This window comes from Choristoneura fumiferana, chromosome 18 (genome assembly GCF_025370935.1).
Source record: "Choristoneura fumiferana chromosome 18, NRCan_CFum_1, whole genome shotgun sequence".
In the NCBI taxonomy this organism is placed as follows: Eukaryota; Metazoa; Arthropoda; class Insecta; order Lepidoptera; family Tortricidae; genus Choristoneura; species Choristoneura fumiferana.
Window position 1 is genome coordinate 20,046,899 of NC_133489.1, and position 18,387 is coordinate 20,065,285.

An 18,387-nucleotide genomic window follows, 5' to 3' on the forward strand; every position below is an offset into this window, starting at 1 on the left:
TTTTAATCAACAAGTACTACGCTTATCAATTTTTATCACGAACCATAGATAAAGCAAATCAAAGACTACAGTTATATATAGGGAAGCAAATGTTAAATGACGTCTACGTTTAGTGATGTCCTAAGGTGATGCCAAAGAGGGTCCCAAGCCCACTGATTTGCCCAAACACAAGGGTGCCATTGTTTATGGTTTAATTTAGTAGAGTTATTAATTACTATAAAAATCCTTTTTGCGATTTTATACACATCATTATTTATTAAATAATACGATTAAATCCTGAGAAAGTATTTAAAAAAAAAAAAGGGAAGCTGGTCTGATTTACAGGAATTACAGGTTCTGGACCATATCTTTGGGTTCCCACAGGTATTGGGATTGCCCTACAATCGGAAAACTTACTATTTTTTTATTTATTCAACTGGATGGCAAACGAGCAAGTGGGTCTGATGGTAGTTAAGAGATTAGAACCGCCCATAAACATCTGCAACACCAGGGGTATTGCAGATGCGTTGCCAACCTAGAGGCCTAAGATGGGATACCTCAAGTGCCAGTAAGTTCACCGGCTGTCTTACTCACAGAGTACCTTTTTTATATACTGAGGTCTTACTCTCCACGCCGAGCAAGATGGTGGTGTGGTAGCAATCCGGGCGGACCTTATTTGCTTGTAATTTGTTATGCAATTGGGGCCAGGGCGATATACTTACCCGTAAATTTATATCAGTTTTTTTTTTAATCGTTACTTAATAGTCATGAAATATAATTATTTGCTTTACTGTCAACTGTACTAGTCTTCTATTTATAAAATATGTTTTATGAGCGTGGCCGTACATAACATTTAAATCCGTCATTTGCGCTGTTCACAGGCGAATTTATGGAGAAAAAAGACAGCTTTAAACTTTTGCCACCCCAGGTGTAGGATTCTTTTAAACCAGGGAAATTGTTCAGTAAAAGGCAGACATTTTACGCTTTACACTAAGTTTGTTTATTCATTCACATACACGATAAAAGTGGCAGAGCACAGGACCGGCGCATACCGGGGACGCCACGGATCAACCGTTGTTACGCACCCTCTTCTTTCCTTACCCAAACTCGCGTTCTCAAGCACACGCCGGACCCTTGCGCTCTCATTTCCTTATTTATATTTCATTCAAGAACACATGAGCCTGCTCTTGAGTTTTCTTCATTTTCTTTCTGGCTTTTGTTTTCACGCCGTCGCTTGTATTCAAGCGCGCGATGTGGCCGCGTAATCTGGTCAAGAGTTGCAACCGTTGACAGTTGCGCGCTTTATCTTTAGCGCTCGCGTTCTGAAGCCTCTTTTGGTAGAACATCATCTTGTTCATCAAAGCTCTATGCGACAAACCTTTTTTCGACGGAGCCGGCATGGCAGGTACAGCATTGTTATCTGTGAATTCCACGGTAATAGGTTTCTCACTGCTAGGGAAGGTTCTCTCTTGCGGTGGATTGTTTTTAAAGTTTTTCTTTCTGTTCTTGGTTTTCAGTTTAAGGGAGTTGTTTTTTTTATTATTTTTGAATGTGGCTTGTTGCTTGGCGCTTTGGAACAACCTGAGCAGCTCAACGTAATCGTCTCGCGGCGTCCCCGTGAATATGTGCCGGTAGTGGCTACTGATCGCCTCCCGAAGAGGCAACGGAACTTTTTGCTGTCTAAAATTAATCACTTTTTCCTGCAGAGAATACAGTTCACTCATGTGTTTGGCTCCCTCGGCCAGGCCCGCCTGCCCTAGCAGAATCATGTTCAGTTTCTTCGTCATGACATTAATATTTTGTCTGTTGTTCTTCAGTTTGCCTGGACTCACCACTTTTTGATGGACGAGGGTCCGATGGTTGTTCTGGAGATACATCAATTCTTTGTACATCTTTTTAGGATTGCCGATGTCATGTTTGAGCGAATCAAATGCGTTGCCCAGCTTACGGAGAACGTCATTTTTCTTCTTGGGCATGAGGAAGGCAAGTTGTTCATCGCCGGTTTCGTTTTGGGAGTTGGCGGGATCGGCAGTCATCGCGGGTTCTTGGTTATTGTCGCCTTTGGTCCAATCTCTGAGCTCCAAGTGGAAAGCTTCCTGGCCTCCAACTGTGCCTTTTATGGTCAAAAACGATTGAACTAAGGAGTGCTGCACATCCACTTGGAGTTTATCCATGCAGAGCTTTAACCAGTTCTGGCCTTCCACGGTTTGCAATCGTTCGATAACGTCGTGGGTAACGTAAATTCTCGCCGAAGTCAACACTTCACTCGTATCAGACACCTCGTTGTCCTGTATAATCTGTCCCCTTTTGTCATGGTTATTCGATGAAATAGGAATGTAGTCTAGGGCCTTTTCCACCTCCTTAGTTAATGTCTCTTCCATAGCGTTCGTGCTAATGTCCGTTGGCTTGGGAGCAAGATCAGGTTCTTTGCTCAGAGAGATTTTTCTTGTAGTCGGTTGACTATTGTTGCCGTCTCCTTCGGATGTCATCCTCTTCTTGTTGACATGCGTTTCGTGAGCAATGGGCGACTTGGACACCCGTTTCATTGTGTTTGAACGCGGACTTACGGAGGAGACTGTGTCGTCTTGAGGCTTTTGTTTCTGGGTGGGGTTGGTAGGGGCGTAAAGCCGCCAATAGCGGGCGACACCGGGGGAGGGGATGGGGAGCGAGCAGAAGGGCACGAAGGCGCGGCACGTGTGCACGAGGTGTCCGCGCCGCGCGCAGCCGCTGCAGAACAGTTGGTTCTGAGGCTTGGGCATTGGGCTCTTCTCCAAAGGCATGTTTTCGTCGATCTGTAACAAAATATCTTTGATTAACACTCATATAGCCTCAAAGTCCAGCGTACTACTTGGTCATGGTCGCTTTCTTATGTAATCGCAACATAGCGTAACTTGCCGAAGACGGGCCCTGTGTCAAAACTTCTAGCCCACATTTAGGGGAGGCTTACACAGGTTCGAGGCTTTGTAGCTGGGGGTCTAATATGGCGATAGCTACGCTCCTGAATCGCACAATGGATATTGCTCAAAGTATGTTTGCATCTTTATGTTTAAGCATTTATAGGACGAGCTTGGCAGCACTTTTGCGATAACTTGGGTCCATGTATAGGGTAGGTTAGACTGTACCGTGTTGTGATAGCGGCGCCATACGTCAGGGCAGTGGCTGGCGGGGTGCCCGGGCTGGCTGCACTCGGCGCAGCTCTGGCGGCCCCACGACGCGCAGTTGCGACACATTGTCGAGTACACGAAGTTAGGTGAACCGCACTGGAAACAGAATTAAAACATGTTACCTATTTGTTCTGATTTTGTATTACACTCAGCTGAACTGACTTTAGCGGTTGACTTGATTTAACGAAAACGAGTGGTTCACTCAACTCAACAAACATGAATGTTTGACTAAACTAACACGAGTGTTGACTCAACTGACCAGAGTCAACTCAGCTTGACTCATCGAATATGGGTGGTGGACATAACTGAAGTCAACCAAATATGAGTGGGGGACTCAACTAACTTGAGTGGGGAACTCAACTCACTAACATAAGTGGTGGACTAAACCCAACAAACACGAGTGGTTGACTTAACTCAAGTCAATTAACATGAGTGGTGGACTCAATGTAACTAACATAGTGGTTGACTCCACTCAATGAGGATTTCTTGACAGGGGAAATATCCCTAGAAGGGGTTTATACAGAGGTCAGTTTTTTTTTTCGATGGAGGTGGAGAATGCTCATAGAATACTGCCAAGCTGGTCTCGGCAGAGGTCAGTTTGAAGCTACAGACTTGTTTGAGATTGGCTCATTTAGTTATTCATCCAATCATAAACGTGAAAGAAACGTCAAAACGATACTAACGCATCTAGCGATATACCTGTCAAGAAACATTCATAAAAGAACGTATGAAGACTCAATCTGCTCGATAGACATCTCCGAATTATGTCATTCAATAGGTTTCGCGTATGAATTCGCTACGCGGGTTTATTGATTCTCCGAAATGTCAAATATTTTTTAATGATACGCGGGTTTATTTATAATAAGAATAATTTTGTTCCTATTTTGCAAAATTAATTGTCAAATATTTGTTCCGGTTTATGTGTGTTTTCGACAGTTTTACCCTTTGTCCTCCCTTTTTACCGAACAAAACGGGGACTATGCAACACTGTGGCATGCTCGATATTTTTATGGTACGGTTTTAAGGTGTATTAAATATGATTTTAATCTAAACTTTGTTTTCACGCCCGTAATAACGGACTTTGAAAGCCTTACTCAAAAACCTCACGCAACAATGCGCCATCTAGTGAGACAAAAAACGATAGCCCTCATTGACATGAATGGTGGACTCAATTCAACTAGAGCAGTAGACTCAATTCAACTACAAGTACTCACATTGACGCAGATCTTCCTTGGGCAACGCGGCTCGTAGTGGCCCGTGTTGCCGCACATGTGGCACACAGGTGGCTTGAGTCGGCAAGTGTCGTCCCTGTGTCCAACACGGTTGCACACGTTACAGCTGCAAATAAACACATTAGTATAGATAGTGCCACGAGAGATGAAGTGAACACACAGCTACAAAAAGCACTCATGCACAAAAGGAGAATGAATGAAATGAATGAGTAAATGTCAATATCCTGCTGTCATTATCATAACAAATGTTCTAGTGTGCGTTATGCGTTACTTCAACTCTTTGGTGGCACTACCTATACTGTTGAGTTGAATGCAAAATCTACGTAAATAAAAATCAGGCAAATGTGAGAACAAACGCATCACTTCTGTACTGGGTTTAATCTTTTCCTGTTGTGTTTTTCGTCAGGATAAGGGTTTAATGAAAAAAACGTTTGAAAATTAATATAGAAAAGTAAAAAAAATGGGTTGAAAATCTTCATATAAAAGTGAGTGATACCATACAGAAAATGCTTGCAGAAAAGATTTGATCAAATTTTCTTTATTAGCAAACTCGAGTGTAGTTGGGGTTGGCAGCTAGTGATGGGGTAGGCAGCTAGTGATTATTACAAAGCTCTATTTAACCAGCCAGTTATTAAGCGAGCAAGGCTCACAAAGCAGCCACAAGTAGTGATTTGTACAACGTAATAAAAAAAACCGGGCAAGTGCGAGTCAAACTCGCGCAACGAGGGTTCCGTACACATTTATAGGTAAGTAAGTAAACGGGAATCGTGTCAGACTTTTCTAGTTGGTTGTGTTATAATAGCTACCTTCATACCAAATTTCAAGATTCTGAGTTCACGGGAAGTACTCGTACCCTGTAGGTTTTGATTCCCTTGCGAGTTTCGAAAATTTGCGGAAATTTGCAGCATAAACGGCTGCATCTTTTGATTGCGTTGGCTTAGAAGTTTGATTTTTTCACAGCTCCAAGGGACAGTAGACCTCAGTATTTGATATAAATTTCAGCTTGATACCTCCACGCGTTCCCGAGAAAAAGGGTCTTGACAGACAGAGAGGCAGACAGACAAAAAGCGATCCTATAAGGGTTCCGTTTTTTCCTTTTGAGGTACGGAACCCTAATAGCAGATATTAGAATACAAGAAATCTGAAAGGAGCCTCCTCTTAGAAAATAAATTTAATTTTGCTGTTAGTAAATAAATATATTATGCATGTGAGCTTGCCTGTTGTCATTCCGTTACGCCTACATAAAATTCAAAATAAAATCATGTTTTTGCGCAAGATACTTACGTTACCCTCCTCTTTGGTGGATTTGGCATCCGATCTTTGGGATCAATGACCCACAAACTTTTGTCGCCTGAAAACAAAAATATGATTATGTCGTAAATCTAACAAGCGGAAAAAGCTTTCCTATTTTTCTGCTTCAGATTTTTAGTAAACATGCAAAATACAAAATATCAAAAAATTAATAACACTAATATTTAAAAATATATTTTGTCTGTAGCAACTGGAATGGTAACAATAGTTTGTCATTAATAAAGGAAGAGTTTCTCCACTATATACCATGTTTAGAATCTGATGATGAATTGATGTATTGGTATTGGTAATTACTACAAATCTTTGTACAGAAGTTGATTTTACATGGTTAAAACTTGTTAAGAAAAAGCTTGTACCTCATAATCCATAATAATACTAATCAAACTTTATGAACTTTCATCAATATGTTAACAAAATTTCAAGAGTCAATATTGTTAATATGTATATTAACAAAAGAAGACAACAAGATATTTCAAGGTAACTTAGTGACAAGTATTTTTCACATCTAAAAAAACATGGTTAAGCTAATGTCTATGTAATGTATAATGAGTGTGTGTGTTCTGTTACTAAATTGTTTTGGAATAAAAAAAAGGAAACTAATTAGAGCCATCAACTAATTGTAAAGTAATAGCATTGTGCCATAGCAAATAGAGCAGTTTGTATATGTGCCAGTAAACAGGGCTATGTGATGGTTACAAGACTAATTATCATTATCAGTTAACATTTTTGAGCAAAATTCCTATTTAAATAGGCTCTGTACTTACGTGGCATGTGCTTTAGAATTTCTTGATGGTTGAAATTCTCTCCTCCCCAGCTTTCATTGTAAAACTTTTCCATCTCAGCCCGTAAAGTGGTCAATGAGTATCGCCTGCGTCTACAAACTTTATCTTTACCCTTGAGATTGTCAAAATCAAGGTCTTCATTTAATATCTGTGGTACTTTTGTTGAACAAAACTTGCCCAGCTCCTGAGAATCGACATGAGATGGTTTAGAGATATTTTCATCTCCATAATCTTCAGATTCTTGGAAACCAGAGACATTACCGATGACAATATTCTCTTCAATATTAGTTTGCACTAGCGTATCATCGGTCAAGTCAACAAAGGTGTTATGAATTTGATTTTGACTTGTTATAGACTCCAGGTTTATACTTGGAGTTATTTCCAAAGATGTGTTGTTGTCAGAACTGTCAATGTTGCTTCTTTTGCTAGGTTGGGTTGATACCACAGCATCTCTATTCCCAATTTCAGCCGCACTTGAGTCTGATTCATAGACATCAGGGTTAGCAAAGCTTTTCTCAATAACATCATCGGGATGTTTATTAAGATCTATAACAGACTGATTGCTGTCTGAATCATACACATCTGCATTTGGAATGCTTTTTTCAGAAACCACATAGGACTTTGCCTTTTGTTTCTTATTCTTTGCTTTACTTTTTGGAGTGGCAAAAATATTATCCAGCTGTTTTGGTGCCAAGGGGACATCCGCAGCAATCGGTGTTGATGTCAAACGGTCTTTTGACCTCTTCTTTTTCTTTTTCTTGGAGGGGGTGCCATCTCCAAGAAGATCAGAACCATGGAGGCTGAAATCAAAGCTTTCATTGTCAGGTTGAGCCGAGGATATGTTGAGGGCTATGCAGTCTCCACGGATGAACTCATCAGACATGGATGACATGACTGATGGAACCGGACTGGCAGATACATCTCTATTAGTTTTATTTGGGGCTTTGTTTTCTTTGGACGTGTTTTTCTTAGAGTTGTCATTCACTGGCTTCAAAGCTTTACAGATTGGTTCGTCATCATCGGAGCTTTCAATGGTAATAGTGGGCTTAGGCGGGAGCTCTACCTCAATGACTTCATCTTCATCACTCGATTCCAGCTCAACAACATTTGGTTGAACATCGATGTCCAGTATTTCTACTGTTTTCTCATAACTATGAGGTACTGTGTTCTTTAGTATCGATATGAGGTCAGACGGCGGTGATTTGGGTGCGCCGTTTTCCTCTTTCGGTCTGGTCTCGTTTGTTTGGGGCGCGGGGGTTGTCTTGTTAGCGGCTGTAGGCGTATTTTTGGTGGTCGGAGTGGGTTCTTTTGTCGTATTGGTCTTTTGGTAAGGGTTGTAGTTGGTACGCCAATAACGCCGCACGGTACTCCGCGGTGCTTCCACCACATGCGGGCTCGCGTCATGAATCGGCTCGGCGTTCCCTTGCGACTCGTCAACATGATGTATCAACGCATACAGCCGCTCCTCCAAATCATCGTTAAGTTCCTGAAACACGATTGCAAAATCACCACGCAATGCCGTAATGTTGTGTTGTGATTGTGACACAATAAAAATATGGTAACCTACGAACTCACCTCTTCCATAGTTCCGCGAATTTTGGTCGAACCGAACTTGGTACGAAATAAACATAATCGTAAGCAGTGGTTGGAATAATTATTGAAGTGCTGAGAGCATTACAAATAAATAAAAAGGATGTGTGATTATTATTACAGGCACGACACGTCCTAATCGCACTCCATTTCGTGACAACTAAATAGTCTACTGTCTATGGATTGCGAATGAATGACATTAAAATAGGGTTGCCATAGTAGTTCATTATTACTTTGCGTGCCATGGCGAGTTTTAAACGTTTGCTCAAACAGTTCTCAAAAATTAAATAATGAAAAATAAAGGAGTAGGCCTCCTCTTATAATAGTGTTCTATCTAATCTACGTTCTAATCAATATTAAATCTTTTGTCTTTGTCGCAGTGTCGGTGACTGACTGTGACGTGACTCACGCAACAGCGTTCGCACAGACCACGGCCGGTTGTCTTCATAGAAAAAGTACTGGCATTGTCTCTGACGGTTCGATTATAGAAAATGACAGCTGGGCTACTACGAAACTTGAAAATCGAAGTTCGTGTCGTACCGTCCCGCTGACGCTTATATTAATTAATACGAGAGTAAGAGGGACGGTACGCTACGACCTTCGATTTTTGAGTTTCGCACTCGTAGTAGCTCTGCAGCTTCCACGTTCCCCACACCGTACCGCCTCATTCTTGTCACTTGCCATTCATAGTTGTCAATGCCAACGACAACGTTCATTCATTAGTATCTCTGTACGTAGTGGTTATATTCTCTTTGGTCTGTGTTCATTACGCAGTGGCATAGCTAGGCGTGGGCGAAGTGGGCCCTCGCCCACGGCCTCGCACTTAGAAGGGCCTCGCGAGGCCTCTTTAAATGCGATACCACCAGACTTCAAAACTCCGTTTTTTTATTACTTAAATATAAGTCTAAAAAAGCATGTTTGGTAAGATAGATTTATTGGATAAATCTTGGGAACGACAGAAAGGGGGCCTCGCTGATACGACTTTACCCACGTCTACATTAGTCCACGCTACGCCACTCTCATTACGGTTTCAAAGTTCACTCGATCGAGTGAAGTTTTGCGTTGATTAATTTCCGTAGCTTATAATCTCAACGTTTGAAGGTGTAATAATAGCTTGCAATTATCTACAATAAGTGCTGTGTTGTGAGTTAAATGTGAGTGAGTTGTGATAGTTGGTGAAAAGACGTCCATTAATTTGTATAGGTTTCCAAAATCCGAGACACTCAATAAATGATTACAGTGTTCAAATTGCGAGAGATTGCGAACTCTTAGGTTGAGATTATTTAACTGGTGCAACTTAATAAATAAAATCCTAAAAGGCACAGATGTGATTCGTCTTCAAAATAAGGTTATACCACCTATGCAAACGAGCGAAAAAATGTAAAACGATATTAAGAAATTAAAGTGTGCAAAAATTATATTGTTTTTTACTCTTCTCAAGGTTTTTAAATAAATTAAATAATTAATGTACCGAATACGAAGCCACAAATATTTTTTGGCATAACAGATGATGTCACAGCCCCAAGAATTCCACAAGAATTAAAAAAAAGTAACTGTCAAAATGTATAAGCGATATTCCTATAGCGGTTTTTGTTCTTTCGAAATTACCCGTCTGAACGTTAGTTCTCTGAGCAGTCTGTGGCATAGACTACAGCTGGGCTACTACGTAACTCGAAGTTCGTGTCGTGCGTTCCTCTGACACTTACACTATTTAATACGAGAGCGAGAGAGACCGCACGACACGAACTTAGAATTTCAATTTTCGTAGTAGCCCTGCTGACTGTCATTTTCATAACATACATTGTGATTGTGATGTGAATAATGAAATTTGCCAGTATAGGTACACACTCATCTATGGAAATTTGTGAACTACGGCTGTAATAAATAATCAATTAAATTATGCCATCTTGTGTTGTAAAGTGGTGCAGAAGCAATACAAAATCAAAATGTCCAGGAATCACTTTTCACTAGTATGTTGTAGCCTACGAACAAATAATAAGTCAGGAATTGTAACTACGTTATAAAAATGAAAACTGTGTCCTAAGTGTGTCCTGCACTGAGGTCGCATGCGCGTCATTTAATTTTGACTGACTGACATTTATTTTTCAAGTTTAGTGAGCTCTCGTCAAATTTTCGCATTTTTGATCGTGAACAGCTGTAAATTATCATGCCAACGTGTGTTATGAAGTGGTGCAGGAGCAATGCAAAAATAAAATGTCCAGGGATCTCATTCCACTCGTAAGTAGTCGCAAAATTATATTTATATTCGAAAATGTTCAAATACATTATCAGTTGGGGTCAGAGTATAGCAAAAGGGGCCCGATTTTAGGACAGAAAATTCACTTATTTTTCTAATTTATTTACTCAGTTAGAGATTGTCAGTATTATGCAAAATCAAGTCTGTGGTCTATGCCCCACATAATATAAATGACAGTTTCTTCACCCCTTTTCATACTTTCTTCTTTCCTGTTTCACGCAAACAATAGGTACAAACATTCTTTATATTTTTCACGATTTTTAGTGATTGCTTTTTTTCGATGCAGAGACCTGGTGTTTCACCACCCATTCCATATCACTATATGCATTACGAGGAGCATAAATTGCTTAGCAACTGTAATAAAATAATTGAAATTAAACCCGTGAAATACTTGTTATTGAGTAGTACCTAACTTTGGTCAACTGTGGTCTTCACTTGTCTTTATAATTAGTTCCACTTCATCCCACTTCACTTCACTCCTTCACTTGTTTCTAAATTTTAAACTAATCAGTAAGCATGTGTATTTGCAATCTTGAAATTGATTTGTACCTATTTGAATCATAAGTCGTTTTGGTTTTAGGTATGGCCACTTTTTGTGAGGAATTTGTTCCGAGTTACGCTTCCTGACTTATTATTTATTCGTAGGTTGTAGCAAATAATAATGCTATTTTAAAAAATTGACATCATATTATAATTATTATTATCAAATCGAGATGGTCAATATTGTGCAAAATGAAGTCAGTAAATTTTCAATCACAAGGTTTTTATTTGATAAAACGATTTAATTTAGATATTTTTAAAAAGAAAGTAATTTTAGGTCCTATTTTGTTTTCTTTAAGTTTCCCTGTCGATGCAAGTCGGCAAAAAAAGTGGGTAGCTGCAGTTCAACTAGAAAGACAAGAGCATGACTGGATGCCTGTGAAAACCAGCAGAGTATGCTCCATGCATTTTAACGAAAAAGATTTTTATAAATCATATAAAGGGAATAGAATGTTACACAAAACTGCAGTACCAGTTTGTACAGTAAGTGCCTACAGTTTTATTATTAAAATAATTATGTACCTAATAATATCAAATTGATATTTGACATAATATATGAGATTGATATACTAGTATTAAATCTGAAATAAAGCAGATTTTTTGCATAGATGATTTGTCCCGAAGAAACAACAACATCATTAAGAGATACTATTGAAAATGAAAATATTAACAATAGTGAACAATTACAGTTGGTATGTATTGTAGGTTCAGCTTTTTTGACTTGTGGAGTACTAACTATGGCTGGCATTAAAATAATCCGTTCGTTCTTCGTTCAAATTAACAGGGTAATGACAATTCACTCTCTGCAAAATTTGATGTATGTGGTTCACCTGAGTTGCTCAACAAAACAAATATTGTAGACATGCAAGCATCTAAGGCACAAAACGGTCGATTGGTGAGGTTTGATTGGATATTATTTCATTGTTTAATCTATAGATTCATTATTTTATATGTATGTAGACATACATATATAAATATATGTATGTCTACATACTAGACTACCTCCAGGCTTTGCTTAGTTTGGGGCTAGGACAACCTCTCACTCCCAAGATATTAACAATACATAGAGAAGACTTGTCTTTCAAAGATTCAAAACTCATTTTTAATATTATTTTCAGGATAATAATATTCAAACTGGATGTAATGATGATGCTGAAGATCCAAGACACTACCTTGTTTCGAACTTAATCAACAGTTTTGAAGAAAAAGGGTCATCTGATGCGTTGTTAAATATACAATCATTACCAAACACATTTGTTGATACATATGCACATATGTTAAAGCAAAAAATAAGACAAAAATCTATATTGGCAGAAAAACGACTATCACAGATCCAAAATCTAAACCGCAGAAATAAAAGATTAACTATGAAGCATAATTCACTCAAAAATATTTTATCCCAATTGAAGAAAAATTTATTGAGTGATACTACAGAAAATACTGAAAAAGTCAAAAGAAGGATAAATCAAGTACATGCCAGCAATCAAAAAGTTAACTTTAATGTTAAATTAAAGTAAACCAGCAGGATACAAGTATGTGTGGCAGCGGTCGCTTTAATCACTTTCTCATCTGTCAACATTATCTTAATGGTATTAATATCCAAAGATGGTAAATCAGGCTTTATCAAAGAAGCATTCAAAGCAGCTTAAAGTTAAAACATTCTAACAGTGACAAAAAGCTTGCCAGTCTAGTTGTTGACGAAATGGCTATAAGGCAACAAGAGATTAATGGATAATATGTACTTAGGGCCTTGTTACATATTCAAGCTATCGGATAAAATCAACACAATATTCAATATCACTTTCTGGACACGGACTTAAACACTTTGCGTTCTCATATTTAATTAAAAAACATTTTTACTAATAGGTATTATACTTTTATATTGGTCTGGTCCCTTCTTGCATAAAGTCGTCCACGCTGCTGTGTCTTAGCGCGCGAACTTTACTAATCCTCGCTATTTGTCGTTTATTTGAACTAATCACCAAGAGGAACGTCTATTTGTAACCTCGAAAAAGATTCGTATTTGAATAAACCTCTATTGGTTTGAAATAGGGGCACTTTTTGTGTGGGATTTTCGTCAGGCGAAATATCGCTAGATGGCGTTAGTATCGTGAGGTCCGTTTGACGTTTGCTTGCGATTGACTCATTTAGTTATTTAACCAATCACGTGCAAACGTCAAACGGACTTCACGATACTAACGCCATCTAGCGATATTTATCTTTATTTTTGTTAGTTTTTCTCGATTATTCCATAGAAATTTAATGAAAATTAAAAACGTGGTCTGATATACCTTCCGGCGCCTAACTTTGACTAAAAGTTCATTGCCCCCACTAGTACCACAAAAACTATACATAAAGGTATAATTCCCACATAATTCCAATAATTGAGTAGGCACTATACCGTTAAGCGTTCGTACACAATCCTGGAGTAACGTAAAGACGTCACACAAAAAATGTATCTCAAAAATGCGTCAAAACTGAGTATTAAGTAATGAACTTTTAGGCAGATTTATATGGCGCGTGGTATAGAACACTTCTTAATATATAAGTTAATGTGTCTACTCCAATAATTATACGCGATAGACTTCTATATTCTTTAAAAACGAATGAATGTTTACTAACGGTTTTTAACGAAAGTAAAAGTCTGTAACGAATAATTATTGGAGTAGACACATCAACTTATACATTAAGAAGTGATCAGACCACATTTATAGTTTTCATTATTTTTATAGAATAATCGAGAAAAACTATCAAAAATACAACGTTGCTAGCTCAGCAAGTATAAACGCTCTTAAAGTAGGTTACCTCATTCATACTATATGAAAGGCTTTAGGGGTTTAGATGGAAATAAAAGTACATTATGTATTTTAAACTAATTTAATTATGAAATCAGGAAAAGAATATAAGTACTTAGCTAAATATTAATTTAATTACTTATCCGCCGAACCTTTCTCTTTATTTTTGCAAAAACTTTCATTAGTTCTTACATTACCTACGGGACGGCGAAACTCAAATTAGTAAAACAGATTTGCTTACATTCTTGATTTTGTAATTATGTTTAACAGGTAGATATTTACAAAATAATATTTTAATTAGGTAAAAAAATGCTCTCGCTCTCTGTGCAGCACGGGTACGACACGACAACGGCATCATCCATGAACAATAAAAGCGTAGAAATGAAACGAACGAGGGCGCCACTTTCTCCGTCACATTTTTGGAGTAAACATGCTTCAATACAAGCAATTTTCGTTTAGGTTTATTAAATTTTGTTCGAGATGGACTAATGGTTTAAGCCGCTGGTTCACGGTGGATGCAGGCCGCTTCAACCGAAGCAACTGGAGGTCTATAGGGGAGGCCTATATATCCAACAGTGGACGTCCCACGCTACGGCTGATTATATGATGATAATTATGACACTTATTCCTTTAGGTACCTATTCTGACACTTATATTTATGTGGACAAATTATATTCAAATTTGGCATGCCTTTTTTTGTATCTTTTTACTTACGTCCTTTTCCGGTTAGCCATAGCTCTTTCGTGTAAAATCTACAGAATAAAGTAACTTATAGTGGAATAATATGTTATTCAGAAGAAACGCTTTTCAGCATCCTGTCTAGGTACTCGCTTAATTTGTAAGTAACGCTTCTGAAACAAACGATAAAACATATATTAATAACTTCTCTAATAGGTAATGAAAAGCATTCGTTTTTAGATATAAGATAACCTAACTTAAAAAAATCATAAACCGGCGACATCATTTCAAAGTTCAATGTCTCAAAAATAACTGAACCGATTTTATAAGCCTTTATTGGTACCTGCTGAGCTGGCAACGTTGCATTTTTGTTGGGTTTTCTCGATAATTCCATAAAGATTGAATGAAAATTAAAAATGTGAGACAGACATTGGTGTCAAACTTATAACACCACTGTTTTTATTAAATGATATTGTAACGGATAACTCACGTCTTAAATCGAGTTTAGTTATAAGTCTTATGTTTTTGCCAAATAAACAAATACTGCATACTGAATAGTTTGTCGGGCTAAACTCGATTTAAGACGTGAGTTATCCGTTACAATATCGTTTAATATGAGTGAGTCTCACGGTAGTTTCATGTTCAAAACCACTGTTTTTGCGTCGAGGGTTAAAAAAAGACACTATACATTTCGTTTACAAACCAGTGTAGCCAGAGAAAGATACTTAATTTTTCACGAAGTCCGCCTTAACTCTGGGCTCTACCGAAAAACACTATGACTGTAGGAATCGGTCTGTTTCCTGGTTTGGTTTTAATATTACTAAAAGCAAAAATACTTCTACGATTAAATAGTAGATAGTAAAACAAGAGCATAAAACGAGTAATTTTACCCGAGGCGTTCATATAGCCACCCGCGACACACCACACGTTGAGGGGAAAATGGGTTTAATGCTCGAGTATTATAATGCATGAAAAATAAAAGTACATAGATAATGAACAATTGTTTCTACTGTTGCTATTTAATTTCCTCGCAATCTATGTGAAAAGCAGAGTGTAAAACTCAAGCATTAAGCCCATTTTCTCCTGGACGTGTCTATCCACCCACGCCGTACCGTTTTATGCTCTTGAGCATTCCACTTTTTACTACCAACCTGACGGAGAAAGAGGATTGGCGTGTGGTACAAGGCACGAGCGCAGATGCTACTCGCTCCGCAGTCACCGACGGCGGGTGCCTCCCTACCCACACCGGTGTGCATTCTAGCCTGGTATTACAAAAACAAAATTAAAAACACGAATAATGCTTGTCAAAAAAATAAGTTTTTGGTAAAAAAACATTTTTAATACACGCTTTTTTGCTGACTGTACTTTTTGTTGACTGTACTATTGTATTGTCACCCAAACTACATTTGAATACCAAATTTGAAATCAATGCCATTAACCGTTGAAGAGTTCCGTCCTGTGGAAACTATCCTAGCCGGACTACCAGGATGTCACTATCAGATTATTGTATTGTCATCAGATTTACATAAGTTTACTTACCAAATTTAAAGTAGATGGAACTACTGGAAGTGAACAAACAAATAAACGAACAGAGCAAGTTAAATAAAAGCTTTTAAAAAAGAGGCTTTTCAAAACAGAACGTCTTTTCATACTTTGATCATGTACGGGTATAAGACGGTTGTATTACGAGAGTAACAAATCTAATTAACTGTCACAGTATACATAGGTAGTTCAATATTTAATTAAATTTCTTAGCCCACCCTAGAACAATCTAGACAATATTGATGACACGCAGTGTTCTATTAGACTGAAAAAAGACAAAAACTTTAGCTACGCCAACGTATGCCCTTGGAAATAAGTCTTCCATAGTTCAACCTACCTAGAGGCCACCTGTTGTAAGCTAGCCTGTAGCACGGTGTCGAAGGCTGCGCCGGCGCCGTGGAAACACGCGCTGGTCGTTCCCGCGCAAGCCCATGCCATGTAGCCACCTTGTCGTACGCGCGATGATAGCTCCTCTAGCACCTGTGTGTTTCATGAAATAAAGGACGGTGACTGCTAATTTATTAAAATGTACTGCACCATTAACCATTACCCCCACTTCTACCACTAAAATCATAGGTAGTGGAGATTGTTTGAGACTCAGAAAGGACATAGGATAGTATTTATCCCGAAAAATTGCATAGTTTTCCTGGGATAGCGATAAACGAATTCTTCGCAAATTTAGTCGCGGGCAACAGTTAGTCATACAAATATAGAATAATCAGTAGGTAGGTAATGAAAATGAAGCAAACATAATTTGACAGCAATCATGTCGATATCGACCTCAATATCGACTTATCACAGGTTCGACTGAGGAAAACTGTATGCTTGTTGAATATTTTAGCACTTCGCTTTATGCCCGATTCTTCGTAGTAACGAACGAAAAACTAAAAAGCTAGCTCTTTATACCGCGGAAATTTCAATAAATCCCTTCTTCATCATCATCCCAGCCTATACACGCCCCACTGCTGGGCACAGGCCGCCTCAGAATGATATTAAGTATATCCCTTCTTAGTGCAACTTTATGATATTGCATTTTTTAAATGCATGCGACATATCGTCACTCAGTCATATTGAGGCTACCTATTTACTTACTTTCATATTGCTATATACGTCTCGCGAGACCAGATTTGCCATCCCGTCCAGGCTGTTTTCGTTGGCGTCCTCCCCGACCACCACCAACGCGTCCACTTTGTCCGTGTCCGCTTCCGCTCCCGCTCTGCTTGTGGTACCGGGAACACTCACAATGCACCCGCGAGATTCCAAATGTGATTTAATTTCTCTTCCTAACGCGCTGTTTGTATCTGATAACTGGAATTAAAAACAATTTTTAAGGGCTAGATGCTTTTGAAATATTTAGGTTCGATTGGCTGTTAACGCCGAGTGCTGTACCTACCCGACGTTTACATACACACGACGTATACATTTTGAATGATTCTGTGGTGGTTTAACCTGTGGTTTCTCAAGCAGAGAATCAGGGCTCACACCCGGTCTCGTATCTCTGATTTATTCTAAAATTCATCTGCGAAATAAGATTCGAAATTCACGAGCTTTACGGAGAAGGAAAACATCCTGTGGAAACCTGCACAACTGTGAAGCAATTCAATTGTAGGTATGTGTAAAGTTAACAATCCGCACTGGTCCCGCGTGGGAACGACGGCCCCATCTGCATTCTAAGAGGAGGCCTGTGCAGTGGAATGTATATTATAAACTGGAATGATGATAATGATGATGAATGAGTCCAGGATAAAATGTAAGTACACAGGTTGTAAATGTCTGCTAGTCTGAGGAGCTTGTTAAGCAGCGTTTCCACCAATAATGGGCGAGGATGTGTTGTTCATTTAACCAATAGAAACGCTTCATTTACACACCTCGCACAGCACATCTCTGATGGAAACAGCGGAGCGAGGCGAGGTAAATGAAGCGTTTCTATTGGTTAATGAAGAACATATTCCTCGCAACACATCCTCGCACATCTCTGGTGGAAAATCTGCTTTATACGAGCAACACCCATGCCCAGTATCGCCCTCTACCGCGACACTCACCAGCACAGTGCGGGCCGCTCGCCGCTCCTCACGTGGGCTGTGTCGCGCGCGGTACGCCAACAACGCCGAAGCACAAAGTATCAGCGAGCCGCCCTCCAGCGTTGCCAGCAGACGCCACGCCAGCGACGAACCGCCTTCTGCTGATTCCGTCATTATCTGGAATTAACCAAGTCATAATATACTGAGCGGCAAAAATCCGACCCTCAAATGTATGCAGTAATAGGTAATTTTGTATGTAGTGGCCCAAATTTTGTGCCGCTGAGAATGAATGTCTGTTCCATTGTATCCACGCACATCCAAGATATATGCGTATTCATGCAGTTCCTCCACCAAACATCTTCAATCGCGCATCGAACATTTTATCTCATTTCGTTTCATTTCATCTTCGAACATTTCATCTTGCATAAACTTAGCACAGAGTACCTTTTTTATATATTGAAACTTAGTACTATCATAAGGGCACGGGTGAGCAAAG

At 38.9% G+C, this 18,387-nt stretch overlaps 3 protein-coding genes across 10 annotated transcripts in view; 1 reads left to right on the forward strand and 2 right to left on the reverse strand.

Annotated features, from left to right (window-relative positions):
- Window positions 1-955: 955 nt before the first annotated feature.
- On the reverse strand, window positions 956-8,224 carry Zcchc7 (Zinc finger CCHC-type containing 7). The gene is made up of 6 exons (XM_074101469.1): window positions 8,044-8,224; window positions 6,451-7,954; window positions 5,660-5,726; window positions 4,358-4,481; window positions 3,102-3,239; window positions 956-2,771 (listed from the first exon to the last, which is right to left on the reverse strand). The coding sequence occupies exons 1-6, from the start codon at window positions 8,050-8,052 to the stop codon at window positions 1,134-1,136; spliced, it is 3,480 nt and encodes a 1,159-aa protein (XP_073957570.1). The 5' UTR covers window positions 8,053-8,224; the 3' UTR covers window positions 956-1,133.
- Window positions 8,225-9,816: 1,592 nt separating this feature from the next.
- Window positions 9,817-14,341, forward strand: LOC141437901 (uncharacterized). Of its 7 annotated transcripts, none has more exons than XM_074101474.1 (6): window positions 9,818-10,296; window positions 10,961-11,075; window positions 11,155-11,338; window positions 11,464-11,547; window positions 11,640-11,750; window positions 11,974-14,341. In XM_074101474.1, exons 2-6 carry the CDS (start codon window positions 11,029-11,031, stop codon window positions 12,370-12,372), a joined length of 825 nt encoding a protein of 274 aa, XP_073957575.1. In that variant the 5' UTR covers window positions 9,818-10,296; window positions 10,961-11,028; the 3' UTR covers window positions 12,373-14,341. The 7 variants fall into 7 exon arrangements, 6 of the variants coding, with proteins under 6 accessions (XP_073957575.1, XP_073957577.1, XP_073957576.1 ...); XM_074101476.1 differs by having other exon boundaries at window positions 10,961-11,052; XM_074101475.1 differs by having other exon boundaries at window positions 9,818-10,028.
- A 72-nt stretch (window positions 14,342-14,413) lies between these two features.
- Window positions 14,414-18,387, reverse strand: part of LOC141437902 (uncharacterized) — a 28,349-nt gene continuing 24,375 nt past the window's right edge. The window contains exons 2-6 of one of the 2 annotated variants that reach the window (XM_074101478.1): window positions 17,913-18,068; window positions 16,963-17,178; window positions 16,208-16,350; window positions 15,480-15,590; window positions 14,414-14,498 (exon numbers count right to left, since the gene is read on the reverse strand). In XM_074101478.1, the coding sequence (XP_073957579.1) occupies window positions 14,438-14,498; window positions 15,480-15,590; window positions 16,208-16,350; window positions 16,963-17,178; window positions 17,913-18,068 (687 nt within the window). In that variant the 3' untranslated portion in view covers window positions 14,414-14,437. Of the gene's footprint in view, window positions 14,502-15,479; window positions 15,591-16,207; window positions 16,351-16,962; window positions 17,179-17,912; window positions 18,069-18,387 lie in introns of both variants that reach the window. The other variant, XM_074101477.1, reaches the window with a different exon arrangement.

Bases quoted from the DNA above. Each gene is read 5' to 3' on its own strand.
- Zcchc7 (XM_074101469.1), bottom strand. The intron at 4,482-5,659 runs GTAAGTATCTTG...GTTTATTTGCAG, and splicing joins CCACCAAAGAGGAGGGTAAC to CTGTAACGTGTGCAACCGTG. The intron at 2,772-3,101 runs GTACAGTCTAAC...ATTTTGTTACAG, and splicing joins GGCGCCGCTATCACAACACG to ATCGACGAAAACATGCCTTT.
- LOC141437901 (XM_074101470.1), top strand. From the start codon at position 10,226: ATGCCAACGTGTGTTATGAAGTGGTGCAGGAGCAATGCAAAAATAAAA. The intron at 11,548-11,639 runs GTATGTATTGTA...TCAAATTAACAG, and splicing joins ATAGTGAACAATTACAGTTG to GGTAATGACAATTCACTCTC. The intron at 11,751-11,973 runs GTGAGGTTTGAT...TATTATTTTCAG, and splicing joins AGGCACAAAACGGTCGATTG to GATAATAATATTCAAACTGG.